A 14336-nucleotide genomic window follows, 5' to 3' on the forward strand; every position below is an offset into this window, starting at 1 on the left:
GGAGTAGCAAGAGTCTGCACTCCACCCCATTGTACTATCTCAATAACAAAACTGCAGTTTTCTAGTAACTGTTAACAAGGACTACCCTTCATTCCTCTTTCTGTCCTCTATAGTTTGTTGCTTGGATAACTTAGCACAGAATATAAGACCTTTACCTGAGATGGTAGCATCCTTTGAATTTTTTGTTGAATCAAATGTCAATATTCCACCCCCTTTACATCACTGGCTATTATACTGTTCTTCAGTGGTGACGTTTGTATATGTGGGTTCCATTTGATTCGTTTGTACATTGGCTTCTGGACAAAATTCAGTTCCCCCAACTCAAAACTTCAAAGTTATAAAGGCCACATTTATTCACCAAGTGTTCATTTCCACCCTTGGAGAAAGTTAGGATCTAAGACAGAGAACCTGATGCCCCAAACCTTACTCAACCCTCAAAGCCAAAATTTCTGGTCCTCGAGAGTTCCCTGTATCGTCTATGTGTGTATTATACAAGGGAAGGAAGGTGTGTTAGTGGTCTTCATATCACTTTGATGTTGAAGGGAAAGTTGTTTAGTAACACCATAATTCCATTTATTCCAAGAAGCCTACTTTTAAAGTTGTTGCATTCATGTGTTCTTATAAGTGAGCTGGAATGTAAAATAATTTATTTCTTTATGCAGTGTATGGCATTGTAGGCATCTTTGATGGGATTTGATTATTTGAAAAGAAAAAGGTTTTATACGGTCTGGTGTGGATGTCACCAGTAAGATAACAACAGCAAAAATTCAAGGTGGTACAACTCATAAGGTTACCGTGTTTAACTTAAGGGAAAGCACTGGGTGTCATTTAGTATTTCTAAAACAGAAGCTTGATACCTCATCCATGGCTCAAGAACGTGGCACTAAAATCAAAGATGAGGTTTCCCAGTCATTTTGGATTCTCTTTAAATGAAAATCTTACTCCTGAAATAATAATTTAGCAAAATACCAACTTATAGAAACAATAGTTTCTCACAATCCCTGTACTTTAAAGCATCCAATAACGTAGGAGGAGAAAGTTTGCCTTTTTGGAGATGGTCTTTAGATAATGACACTATCCCTTTCATTTCTATCTACAGCTTTGGAGTTTACAAGGCATTTTATTGGGTGCCCTGGAAAAAACTGAGCCCTAACTAGACAACACATTTTTAAAAAAGGGAACGGTTGCTTATCATGGTAGATTGATTTGCCTAATATCAGTAAGAAAAAATGGAGGAAGTAGAGTCTTTGTAAATGAGTTCTCAAGAAAAGACTATATATGAATTTGAGTTAAAACTACTCAATGATTGGTTCATCTCACTGCTTTTACAAACTTCCTCCATAACAATGTTTCAGATTTCAATGGATTCAAATAAGGAGCTTTGGGGTCATCTGCCCAAAACAGCAATACACCCAGAAATTTGAATACTGTAGTCCATGTCAGGCCCCATACCATAGGGACTGTAAAAGTGTGACTCTCAATGACAAAGTTTTTCATGCTCTAGAGCAAGTCTCAAATTTTACTGTGCATACAGATCACCTGAGGAATCTTGTTACAATGCAAATTCAGATTTCCTTGTTCTGAAGCAGAGCACAAAATTCTGCATTTCTAAAGAGCTTCCCAGTAATGCTGCTGCTGACCTGTAGGACCATATTCTTTCTTTATTTTCTTTTTTAAGATTTTATTTATTTATTTGACAGAGAGAGACAGTGAGAGAGGGAACACAAGCAGGGGGAGTGTGAGAGGGAGAAGCAGGCTTCCTGCCAAGCAGGGAGCCCGATGCGGGGCTTGATCCCAGGATCCTGGGATCATGACCTGAGCCTAAGGCAGACGCTTAACAGCTGAGCCACCCAGGTGCCCCTGGAGGACCAGATTCTGAGTAGCAAGGCCCTCAGACTTCAGCATCCTTCAGAATCACCTGGATCACTTCTTAAAGCACAGATTGCTGGCCTTGGCCTGAGAGTTTCTGACTGAGTAGGTCTGGGGTGAATTTCCTTTTCTGATGAGTTTGTTAGTGATGTCAATGCTGCTGGTGAAGGGACCACACGCTGAGAACCAGTGCTTTGCAGTCCTACATCTGTGTCTCACTTGGGACTCTCCCTATGTGGAATTAAAAAGTCATTATTCCATCCAAAATGTCAGCTTTATCACAGAACCCCAGTAGGGCTCCAGGAGAAACTCTCTTCCCAGGGAATTGTCCAGAATCTGTTCTGTGAGTGATTGACCATAGTCTCTGCCAAGTGATTCGGTTTCGTTAATTCGAAAGATACACCCCCACAAGATGAATGTTAAGGACGGTTGGTCTGCCTTCATTTTAAAAAGAAAAACTCACAATTTCTGCCCAACTATGAAGAGTTCATTTCTTCTGATTTCTTTGGAGACTATATCAAATATTTCTAATAAATTAAAATTGGCAGGAAGAATAAGTAAAATAGTGTCTCCCTTTAATCTCTTTCTAAATAAACTGCTGTAATTCTGAATTAAAGGCAGATACTCTACAGACAAGGGAAACAGCAGCATCTTCATTCACTCACTGATTCATTCATTAAAAATTTTTTCTTATAGTAGCATAACAGGTGGTTCTTTAGTTTTAGGGCCTTGTCATTGATCATATATGTAGTAATTATACATGAGCTGCAAATAAAATGCAGATTTCTTCATTTATTCATTCAATAAAAAAATTTTTGAACACGACTTTGCCAATCTCCATGCTGGGTATTATATACTATATATATTTTATATATATATACATATTATATATATATATGATGAGAAAAATCACATGCTCTCATAGGCCTTACAGTCAGGGGGAAGAGACCTGCAAATTCATGCATATACATGTAAGCAGCTGTTACACATGTTCCAACAAAGATACCATGTGAATGTTGATGATTTTTTATGTGATCACAGATATGACAAAAACTTTAGTGAACCAATGAATTTATTCAGCTCCTTAGAGCTGTTTTCTGCGTTTAACTCACTCTGGAGATTCTTCACAATATAGTTTTGCCATCATTTAGTATAAAAATTTTCAGGCATACCCAAATGTTGAAAGGACTGTATAATGAACTTCTATATATCAATCACCTGAATTCCACAATTTAAATTCATTCGATGCATTTGCTTTATCACATCTGTATCTATCTAGCCATCCTCCATTATTCTATCTTCTTTTTTGATGTATTTCAAAGTAGGTTGTAAATATTAGTATACTTCATCCTGAAATGCTTCAGAATATATACATCAGGAGGTTTTTAGTAATGTTTTTAATTCCAGGCGCATGGGTGGCTCAGTTGGTTAAGTGACTGCCTTTGGCTCAGCTCGTGATCCTGGAGTCCCAGGATGGAGTCCCATGTCCCTGCTCAGTGGGGAGTCTGCTTCTCCCTCTGACCCTCCCCCTCTTGTGCGCACTCTCTCTCTCTCTCTCAAATAAATAAATAAAATCTTTTTTAAAAAAAGAAATGTTTTTAATTCCTTAGAAATATGCAGTGGATACATTATTTAATTTCATTCAAGGTAATATAAATTCAAGGTACCAATTGTATGTGTGTTTGAGGAAGTTCTATCTTGAGGGAAAAGCTAGTTCTGACAAAGCCATCCTCATTGCCAACATCTGTCCTGAGTGGACTGGATTTCTACATGATGAAATTATAAGCCTTGCCCTTGATATTCGGTTAAAACTGATGACTACCTTGCCCCTTACTCATCTGGTGTCTGAATCAAGATGCCGTCATCCTAACCACTACATGGAAGGGACTGTACCTTCTAGGTGACTCAGGCAGGGCGGCATCCCAACACCTCCAATAGTACAATAAATATTTGGAATTTGGAAGACCCCCTTACTTACTATATTACCCTCTCGAATAAATTCCTTGAATCCTAGTTTTTATTGCTTGATTGTCAGATCCAAATTTTTAATGCCCTGGGTGGAAGTCTTTTCAACTGATGTACCAAATGGCATCACGTCCTTCTGCAAAACTTGTAAAAAAAAAAAAAAAAGCCTTTCCAGTTATCCTCTTACTGATCCACTTGTGTTATATTTTAAAGTCACTTCCGGTAATCAGAAGGGGGAATGAAACATGAGAGACTATGGACTATGAGAAACAAACTGAGGACTTCAGAGGGGAGGGGGGTGGGGGGATGGGATAGACCGGTGATGGGTAGTAAGGAGGGCACGTATTGCATGGTGCACTGGGTGTTATACACAACTAATGAATCATCGAGCCTTACATCGGAAACCGGGGATGTACTGTATGGTGACTAACATAATATAATAAAAAATCATTTAAAAAAAAATAAAGTCACTTCTGTTCATTTTGGAAAGAGGAAGGATATACATTTTTTTAAATAAAATCTTAGTTTTAACAAGTCCATTTTTCCATGTTTTGAAGGACAAAATACTGTAATGGTTCCATTTGGCCACTAGAGGGCAGGCACCTAACACTGTAGTTCGTTCTGCACAATTTTCTCCACCCAACTATGCAAAATCTGGTGCAACTAACATACTGTCTTTGAACCTTCTTTCCTTGAAATTTATTTAACTGGATCCCAGGAATCTCTCCATTAAATTGAGAAAACTGATATTTCTTGTTCTTTTGTTTTTATCACAATTTCCAGTAAAATATGAAAGTATTTTATGCTTATTTTATTCAAACTCATAAAAAAGAATATTTTGGGAAGGGCTGGGTAGAAATAAAGTCACAGGTGGTGACCCCCACCGAGTCTTTTGATCGGGACAAGGAATTTGGTTTTTGCATTTCAGCTCACGTATCTATAAAGGGGAATTATTCAACCTTTCAGTGATGATGTCACAACCTTTAATTCTAGGGTTGTATTACTGCTATAGGCATTCTTTGTTTTTCAGTTCTTGTGTTTAGCTGTTCTATTTAACTCATTTAGCTTTTTATACATGAATGCCTTTTTAGTGTAACAGAGTAAACTCTTTGAGAATGATGTTTGTACATCTCTGTATTTCAGCTGCAAATTAAGTTACCTTTGTGGTTCCTTAAAAGTTGTTATTAGCATAGAATTCAGAGTAAAGTAGGGCAGTAGTGAAATTCAGACTTCAGATTCTAACACATATTCAAACACTAATCCTGCTGTTAACTGGGAGCCCTCTAGCAAGTTATCCGACCTTTAATAAAGTCTTTAGTAAAGACTTTTTAAAAAAAGATTTATTTATCCATTTATTTGAGAGAGAGCGCGAGAAAGAAAGAGCACAGAGGGAGAGGGAGAAGGAGGCTCCCCACTGAGCAGATAGCCTGATGTGGGCTCAGTCCCAGGACCCTGCGATCATGACCTGAGCTAGAAGGCAGACGCTTAATCCACTGAGCCACCCAGGCGCCCCTAGTAAAAGACCTTTAATAACACCTTGGATTTCTTTGCTCTATAGTGGAGTTGAGAAGGCAGCCGACGCTGGCTGCAGTGTGGCTGGTGTGTTTAACACCATCTAGCACTCGCTGATCCACAGCTGCCTCTACAAGCACTCTCCATGAGGGAACGGTCAATTAGATTTCGTACCCACTGTCCTTGGTTAACACAGTATTCTAAACATCAGTCTGATATATTTGCCACCATAGATCCTCACTAAATTAATAAATAAAATTTGTTTCCGGAATATCATAAGAGACACCTGATAAGTATCAAGCAAAAAAAAAAACAAAAACAAAAACCTGCCGAGGAGCCCCCAGATTCCTTAGTCCAGCATTCAGTCCCCCATACCCACCTCCGGCCCCTGGGGCGAGGAGGTGGGCGTGGTGGGCTGCTGGTCCACTGAATTTCCCAGCACGCCTCTCTCGCTCCACGATTGCTGTGGGTGCATTGCTCACCTTGACTCAATCCCCAAAATTCTAGACAAACTCTGCCCCTCCGAGCAGAGCGTAGAGATGAGCAGCTTCTGGGCCAAATGTGGACTCAAGATGTACTTAGTTTGGCCTCAGTGGTTTAAAATTAGGAGTTCTCGCACATACACACACACAAAATTCATTTTCCAGCTTTTCTCGAAGTCTGGGCAATAATAGGGCTGAAGGTGAGTGGCAGCTGCCCCTTTCCAGGCATTCCCTCTCCAACTCTGGCCATGGCCCCACTTTGCCCTGTTGCATTAGGTCTGGTTGCTTTGCTCATGTCCATCCTTTTCATTAACTGCCAATTTATGTATAGTCTGAGGGGCACCTGGCTGGCTTGGTGGGGCAGGCGACTCTTGACCTCAGGGCTGTGGGTTCAAGCCCCACATTCGGTGAAGAGTTTACTTAAAAGTAAAATCTTTAAAACAAAGGACTGTACGATGTGAATGGCGCCCCCTGGGGTTCTGCAGTGCAATCCACCTTCCTGGAGGCATCTGGGGGTGTGACCCCTGGACTAAGCAAGCATGTCTCCAAAGCTTACCTCAAAATCCAGCACCAAACCTTGGTGGTCTCTTTATCCTCAGTTATAACTGTAACATGTTTGCCTGCATGTTTATTGAACATTTATCTGCTTTTAAGCAAAATCTCTCAGAATTGATACATTATGTCAGCTTCTGGGATGTAGGGCTTTGTCTTGCATAACCTTGATAAGCAGAGATTTGTTTTTCCTTCAACTTAACTCAAGTTGATGATTGAGCTTGGTTTCCCAAGGGCGTATAGCTACATGGGATGTCTGTAAACCTGATACGAGGCAAAAATAAGCTTGCTGGATTCATTTTGAACACACTTGCAGCCTGTTACCCCCAAGACACCAGTTGCCAAAAAAAAAAAAAAGCCACATACTGTTGCCTTCATGAAAGCTGGCTTGCCGTCACCTCTTTTCTCCTCCATCAGAATTTTCTTTTACCCTGTCTTTCTCCAGAGGGCTAATGTTAGCCAGCTGTCACATTGGGGAAAAAATGTGATTTATCTCCCACGTGGTTCCAGAAACCTGCCTGGATATAGATGGGGAAGGTCGGATGCCCATGGAACAGGAGCTCCCTCCTGCCCTGTTTCCCAGGCAGCTGAGTTTGGTGACCGCAGACTGGGAGGCTGGGAGGCTGGGAGGTTGGGAGGCTGAGAAGCTTTCTCCCACCTTATTCTACCCAGAGAACCAGGCCCAGTGGATGATTCTACTGATGTCCCAGGGCTCTTTCCCACGTTCCCTTTGCTTCAGTCCTTCCCATGCAAGGCACAGGCATCTCCTTTATGAATTTTGTGGCCAAACATCTATGATATTTCAGTCTTCTCAAGTGTCCCACAAACCCAAATGCCTGCAGGAGTGAAACAGGTAAAACCTAAATGAGTAAAGAGGGAACCATCCTAAGAGGGGCAGAAACCACTCCATTCTAGCCCAACATGGGGAATGCAGGCCCAGCATTGCTGATTTGATTTTTCAAGAAGAGCAAGAAATTCATTTTATTAGCATAAAATCTCCTTCATTAAAATATTTGGCAACATTGGGTGAGCCAAAGAAAACATTTCCATGCACTCTGTTTGGACCCCATGCCTCCAGTTTGCAATTTTTTTTAAAGTTTTATTTATTTAAGTAATCTCTGCACCCAACATGTGGCTCGAACTGACAGCCCAAGATCAAGAGTCACATGCTCCTCTGACTGAGCCAGCCAGGAGCCCCCACTTTGCAATTTCTTGGTCAACAAGGAATATGCAATCCCTCCCTTGGCATAATGCTTCTAGGGAGAATTTTCCTGATGGACGTAACTTAATAAGGTAACCAGAGTAGGACTTACCCATCCAAAGTAGCCATTTTTTCAAAAGGCAGTGTTCCACCACAGTGAGTTCTGTAGGCTGGCTAATTTCCTCCTTTAGGTTCCTGCCTCCCACACTTTATTTCCAGCCATGAGTCCCAGGGCTAATCGCTTCTACTTCAATACCACTAGCCTTGAGCAGGCCATGGTAGATAAGTAGGGGTGATTTGTTGAATTGAAATAAGTACTGCCATCACTGAAAGCAGTTTTGGAATTCGTGTTTTAATGATGCTTTTGGGGGACAGAGTAAAAGCCACTTGTGACAATCATTCTCATCCTTCATTTTCCAAAAATGTTTTCATATGACCTGTTGTCTGTAATTACATGACAGAATATCACAATGTTGGGCTTCAGATGACTTCTGGCTATTTCCTAATATATATATATATTTTTATGTACTACCAAGTAGAACATCGGGGTAGCCATTGTCAGTAATGTCTGCCATCAACTTGGATGGCAATTCTAAGAAAAGAGCTGCAGGGCATTTCAGAATTGAAATGCCTCATTGCAATGGTATATGATGACTACTGAGGCAATTATCTTATACAGACCAACGCTTATTCAACAAACATTTACTAAACATTTATTCTACATAGGACACAGTGGACTAGTTGCTGAAGGGAATGGAGTGGAGATTTCATAAATTCCAGTGCATTTATTATTATTATTCACTGGTAGTATTGTACAAACTTAAAAGCTTTATTTATTTATACACACCTATTCACTCTGTGCCAGGAACTATTCTAAGCATTTTATAACTGTTAACTTATTGGAGCCTTTAAACAACCTGACAGTGTACACAATATTATGACACCCAGTACAGACACATCTTCATCTATAAAGACAAGGAAATTGAGGCAGAGAGTTAAGTGACTTGCCCAATACTACACAGCTAATAAATGGAAAGGCCAGGGACACCTGGGTGGTAGAGTCAGTTGAGCAACTGACTCTTGGGTTCAGCTCAGGTCGTGATCTCAGAATCGTGAGATTGAGCCCTGCATCGAGCTCCGTGCTCAGCACAGAGTCTGCTTGAAATTTTTTCTCCCTGTCCCCCTGCCCCTCCTGCTCATCCCCCACCCTCTCTCTTAAATAAATAAATAAATAAATCTTAAAAAAAAAAAAAAAAAAAGTAAGTGGCAAGGCCAGAATTTGAACCCAGGTAAGTTTAACTCCAAAATCTGTGCTTGTATCCACTGTACCAGTTAGCTACTGCTGCATAACAAACAACTCCCAAATTCAGTAGCTTACAACATCAGCAATGACTTACTATTTTTCATGCGTCGTTTGATTAGCTGGGCAGTTCTGCTGATTTGGACCAGGCTCAGCTCATGTCAGCTGGACTCCCTCATGTGTTTGTGGTCAGCTGGGGCTGGCTGTTCTAGGAGATCCTTACCTAGATGACCCGGCTCTCCTCTACATGGTGTCTCATCCTCCATGGCTGTAGCAGGGGTCTGAGAAAGGACAAATTCGCAAGTGCCTTCAGTCTTCCACTCGCAGCACATTAGCTACTGTCTCATTTGACCAAAGCAAATCACATGGTCCTGTCCAGAGTCAGTGTGGGAGGGCACTACAAAAGGGCATGGACATTGAAAGGTGTACAAATCGGGGCTTTTTAAAAGAATTAACCTACTGTGGTCATGGTTCAACACCATGCTGTTTTTACCCTGCTTTCCAGACAGTTTCAATTTGAGATTTCAGACTCCAGACGAGTTGTGAAAATTCTAAATCAAATGTAGCCTTGTTGGCTTACACAAGGTCATAGAAGAACAGTAGAAAATGTGGAAAATGAAAGGATGTTTATGATTATAGGCCGATCCTGGGGAAACACTGTCAGAAGCTCCAAGTGAAGCCAGGACAACGCCAGCAGAAAATGGAGTGAATCACACTACGTCCCTGGCACCCAAACCACCTTCCCAGGCTCTCCACAGCCAACCAGCTCCAGGTAAACACTCTGAAAAGAGAGCTATACTACATGACTAAGAGCCTCCAATTTATTTGTGCAACTTAAGGAGATAGCATGGGCAAGATGCAAGGACGTAGCATGAGCTCCAGGAATGTGTAAAGAATGAATGAATGAATGAATGAATGCCAAGAGAGATTCGTGAGCATTCATCTGGCTCTGATGATAACTTTCAAAGCTACAACAAACCATTGGCCAGATCTCCATGTCTATTTAAGTGACCAATTATAATCCATATGCTGGCAGGGGTTGTAAAGGGTTCTTCATGCAACTTATAAACAGCTATGCTTGACAAGCATCTTCTTAGCTCTGCCTGACTCATTAAGTCTCTGCCAAGAATTCCTTTCCATCTTTCTCCAACTTAATTTTCAACGGCCTTGGGTGTCCACCATGTGCTGAGCACTCTGTTCACCCCTTCAAGTGGATTGACTCATTTCACTCTCATGCCAGACCAGTGAAGGTAGCTTCTGTCATTGTCCCCATCGGGCAGATGAAAAAATTGGTTTTGAGATGAAGAAGTACTTCCTGAAGGCCACATAGCTAGTGAAGAGGGAAGTCAGGATGGACACAGTTCCCTATGATCCCAGTTCTTGCTTTCAGCTCTACTCCTACCAAGGGTCCACTTGTGTCTCGCTCCTTAGAAAAATCCTTCGATTTCTTTGTAGCTCATTTTGACCTTTGATCTAAGACTGCTTTAGGCAATTCTCTCTCCTATGTATGTCCCCTTTCCCCAGTAGGTGGTAGGCTCCCCAGGATAGGCTTCAGTTTGATGCTTCCTTTGCACAGACCTGAGGAATAGCATGTTCTTGACCACTTTTTGTCTAATGGGTTAATATAAAAGTAAATGGAAGGGAGAAGAATTTCCTTCCATGAAGGTATGTCTTCCTTGTCTCCTTCCTTCCTCACCCTACTACAGCATGGCAGTGATGAAATCCAGATCTTTTATTTGGAAGGGAAAGGGTATTTCTCATGGGGGAGAGTGAGATTTTTAAAAAGCAAATCAGACTGAATTTGTATCAAATGCGCATGAACTGGGACCTGGGCTTTTAAGAAGGCTGTTGAGATCAATCATGGTAAGAAGATGATTTGACCATAAAGAGTGATATTTTCAAATGAAGATTTTTATATACCAAATACAAGCATTTTGAGTGCTTCTGGAATATAAATAAGTCATTTAAATATGTGAGCAAATATAGTCTTGTGCTTTGAAGAGTAAAAGAAAATTTGGCATTTTAGCACTTGATTTTTTTAACTTGATGTTTTCAAATAATTTGACTTACAGAAGCATTTTTAAAACAGCACAGAACTGTAAAACTGATCTCTTCTTCCCTAGTGTTAACATCTGTCAGAATCATGGTACAGTTATCAGACCAGGAAATTAACGTTGGCACAGTACTTGGAAATGAACTACAGACCTTATTTGAATTTCACCTGCTTTCTATTAATGTCTTTTTTTTTAAGTAGGCTCCACGCCCAGCATGGAGCTCAGTGTGGGGCTTGAACTCATGACCCTGATATCAAAACCTGTGCTGAAATTAAGAGTCTGACACTTAACCAACTGAGCCACCCAGGCGCCCCTCTACTGATGTCTTTTTATTGCTCCAGGTTCCAAGTCAGGATCCCATATTGTATGTAATTGTCATGTCTCCTTAGTCTCCTTGAATCTATGACAGTCCTTCAGTCTGTCCTGTCTTTTATGACCTTAACACTTTTGAAGAGTACTGGTCAGTTCTTTTGTGCGAAATCCCTCAATTTGGGTTTGTCTGATGTCTTCGGGTGATTACAGTGAAGCTTTGCATTTTGGGCGAGAATATCACAGAGACAATGCTATCCTTCTCACTGCATCATTTCAGGGGTGCCTGATGTTAGCATTTCTCATCATCAGTGATGTTGGATCACGGTTAAGGTGGAGTCGACCAGGTTTTTAAACTGAAAGTTCTCATTTCCCCTTTATAGATAATAGTTATCTTGGGGGAGATACTTTGAGACTATGAAAATATCCTTTTTCTCCTTCCACCTTACCGGATAATTTTGGCATCCACCGGTGGATCTTACTTGCCATGGTTATTACTGCCTGCTGGTCAGCGTTTGATTTTTAAAGGACAACTTGCCATTCCTGATGTTGCCAAAAGGTGGCAGTAGCATTGTTAAAATGCAATTCGTTGACAGGCGTTTTGATGCAAAGTGGAGGGATGTCCTTTCTGTCTGTAAATGGAGCCTATGGATTCACATTTAATTAGGTTTGCCTCAAAGTAACAAAATGAAGACATTGCTTCCAAGGGTTTTTTTGCCATTAATTTTCTCCTACAATTTGTTATTTCTCTGTAAAGAGACTTAGACCCAAGGGCCAAACTTAGTTGTTTTACGGGAAGAGTACGATTTTTAAAGTTAAAGGAGGCTATTTCTTGTCTCTTTATTTCAGGTTCTGTAAAGGCACCTGCCAAAACAGAAGATCTTATTCAGAGTGTTTTAACAGGTAAATGCCGCCCTCGTCCGCCATGGAATTAGGCAGCTGAATAATATGCAGCATAAGTATTTAGAGAGAGAAGATTCCCCCTCATCTCTGAAAAACATCATTAATATTTCTTCTCTGAAAACATCCACAGATAGGCCATTCTAGTTCAAGCCACACTACACAATGTAATCATGTCATCACAGAGAAGTAACCATATTTGGCAGATAGGACTCTATGGGTATAAAAATAGTATAATTTCCTAAGAGATCAATATTAGAATCAAAGGATATTTTCATGCTGGAAATATGACCCAGCAAACAGGAATTCACACCTTTAATAATGAGCTGTATTTTAGAATGTGAACCATTTGGGGCCACAGAATATAGAATGTTTAAGAACTATGATCCTGTTGGAACATAATTTATATTTGGATAGTTCCTTAAACTAGTGGGACTAAAATTGTACACGATTTCTTTAATACAACGAGCACCGTGTGGCAGAATCTTCTAAATGTTTACAACATTTGGCCCAATACACAGAAGAAAGGCAAACACGTGTTCACCAAAAGCAGCACTTCTGGTAACAGCCAAAAACTATAAACACCCCAGATGTCCATAAACAGTAGTGTAAATAAATAAATTGTGCTGTAGTCACAGAATAAAATAGGGTGCAGCAGTAGGGATAAATAAACTATGATCACACACAACGTGAATAAAATTCACACGCACCATGTGGAGGGCAAGAGGCCTGACACAAGAGAGCACATTCTTTGTAATTCCAGCTACGTACAGCTAAAAACAGGCAAAACGAATGTGTCTGTTTGAAACACGGATTCAGATTATACTTGGGAGGGGAGAGGGGTTGCAAAACCCAAAAAGAAGATCTCTGAAGCACAGCTAATTGTCTGATCTTGATCTGAGTGGTGGTTATGAAAGCCTGTTCACTCTGGGAAAATGTGTAGAGGGGGGTGGATTTATGATTTATGCGCTTTTTAGTGTGTATATTTCACCAATACGTAAGATCTGCATCGAATAATTACTTGAGGACTGTATTAAAACATGTTCTTAAAGATTTAATTCCATGTGCAACAATATAAGGTTAACACATAAAACAAAAGACAGAAATGTGAATACAGCATGATTCCAGTGTTATTTTAAATGCATAAATGTGTAGACAAAGGCAATGGATATGTACTGACATTATGTTATTAGCAGTGATGATCTCTGGGTGGCTCGTTTATGGGTGAGACTTGTTTCTCTATGTAAATGAACGTTCCCTTTATGCTTAAGAGCCTATTCAAAGAATAGCCTTTTATCGCAGACTTTTAAAAAAAATAGTAGTTTCTCTTGAATTCTTTTTTTTAATTGTAGGTTGGAGCATCTTGAACCCTCTTGCTAAACCGGCTGTTGCAGGAGTGCTCTATACCATTTTAATGAAGTGGGATTGAATCTGTTACCCAAAATATAGCAATTCCTTAGGATTATAAATTCTTAGTATAATCAGTTATTATGCAACCATAATGAGTCCATTTGGACCTGAGGGAAACCATTAGATAAATGTACCTGATTCTCTTCCTGGCCTCTTTCTCAAAAGGAATCGAATGTCAGGAGAATAGACACATTATAAAAAAAGGGGAGCATGTTTCATTTGCTTAACGACCTTAACATTGAAGCACATAAATTATAATTCTGATTTCAGTGTTTATCCACCAGATAGCTCATTTCTATTCAGGTCTGTTGTTATTCATGGCATGTATTATTTCCGAATCTCCTGACAGTTCTAAATATTTATGATAACGTATTTTTGGTCCCAGAAGGAGAAAGTTCAAATGGAAGGATGGAATCATGTGAACTCTGACTTAATTTAGGTCCAAACAAATGATAATCCATTGAAGTTAAGACACCGTCAGTGTGAAGGCACCCCACTATTCATGGATTGCTAAGAAGGACAATCAGCAACAAGTTGTGGCTGTACAGTGCATCTTCATTTCAGAGATGTTCACTTTAAAATGTATATTCTAGAATTGATGAAATATGTCGGTACAATACAGAATGTTTTAAGGTCTAGCTCTGTCACATCAAATGTTTTGTAAGCACTGGATAGAATACCACATAGTAATGTACACTACCACTAACCCAAGGGACCCTCCCCCACTTCAGTGCTTTATACTGGAACATGCTTGTAATAAATCCAAACCTACCACGTCTATG

At 40.2% G+C, this 14336-nt stretch overlaps 1 protein-coding gene across 6 annotated transcripts in view; it reads left to right on the plus strand.

The window, feature by feature from the left end:
* PLCB1 (phospholipase C beta 1) overlaps nt 1-14336 on the plus strand; it is a 661927-nt gene that overhangs the window by 539773 nt on the left and 107818 nt on the right. For all 6 annotated transcript variants that reach the window (XM_044385688.3, XM_044385692.3, XM_044385690.3 and 3 more), the window contains 2 exons: nt 9521-9653; nt 12094-12147. In XM_044385688.3, coding sequence (XP_044241623.2) covers nt 9521-9653; nt 12094-12147 — 187 coding nt within the window. The remainder of the gene's footprint in view (nt 1-9520; nt 9654-12093; nt 12148-14336) is intronic.

Source organism: Ursus arctos, unplaced genomic scaffold, assembly GCF_023065955.2.
Source record: "Ursus arctos isolate Adak ecotype North America unplaced genomic scaffold, UrsArc2.0 scaffold_16, whole genome shotgun sequence".
Taxonomy (NCBI): Eukaryota; Metazoa; Chordata; class Mammalia; order Carnivora; family Ursidae; genus Ursus; species Ursus arctos.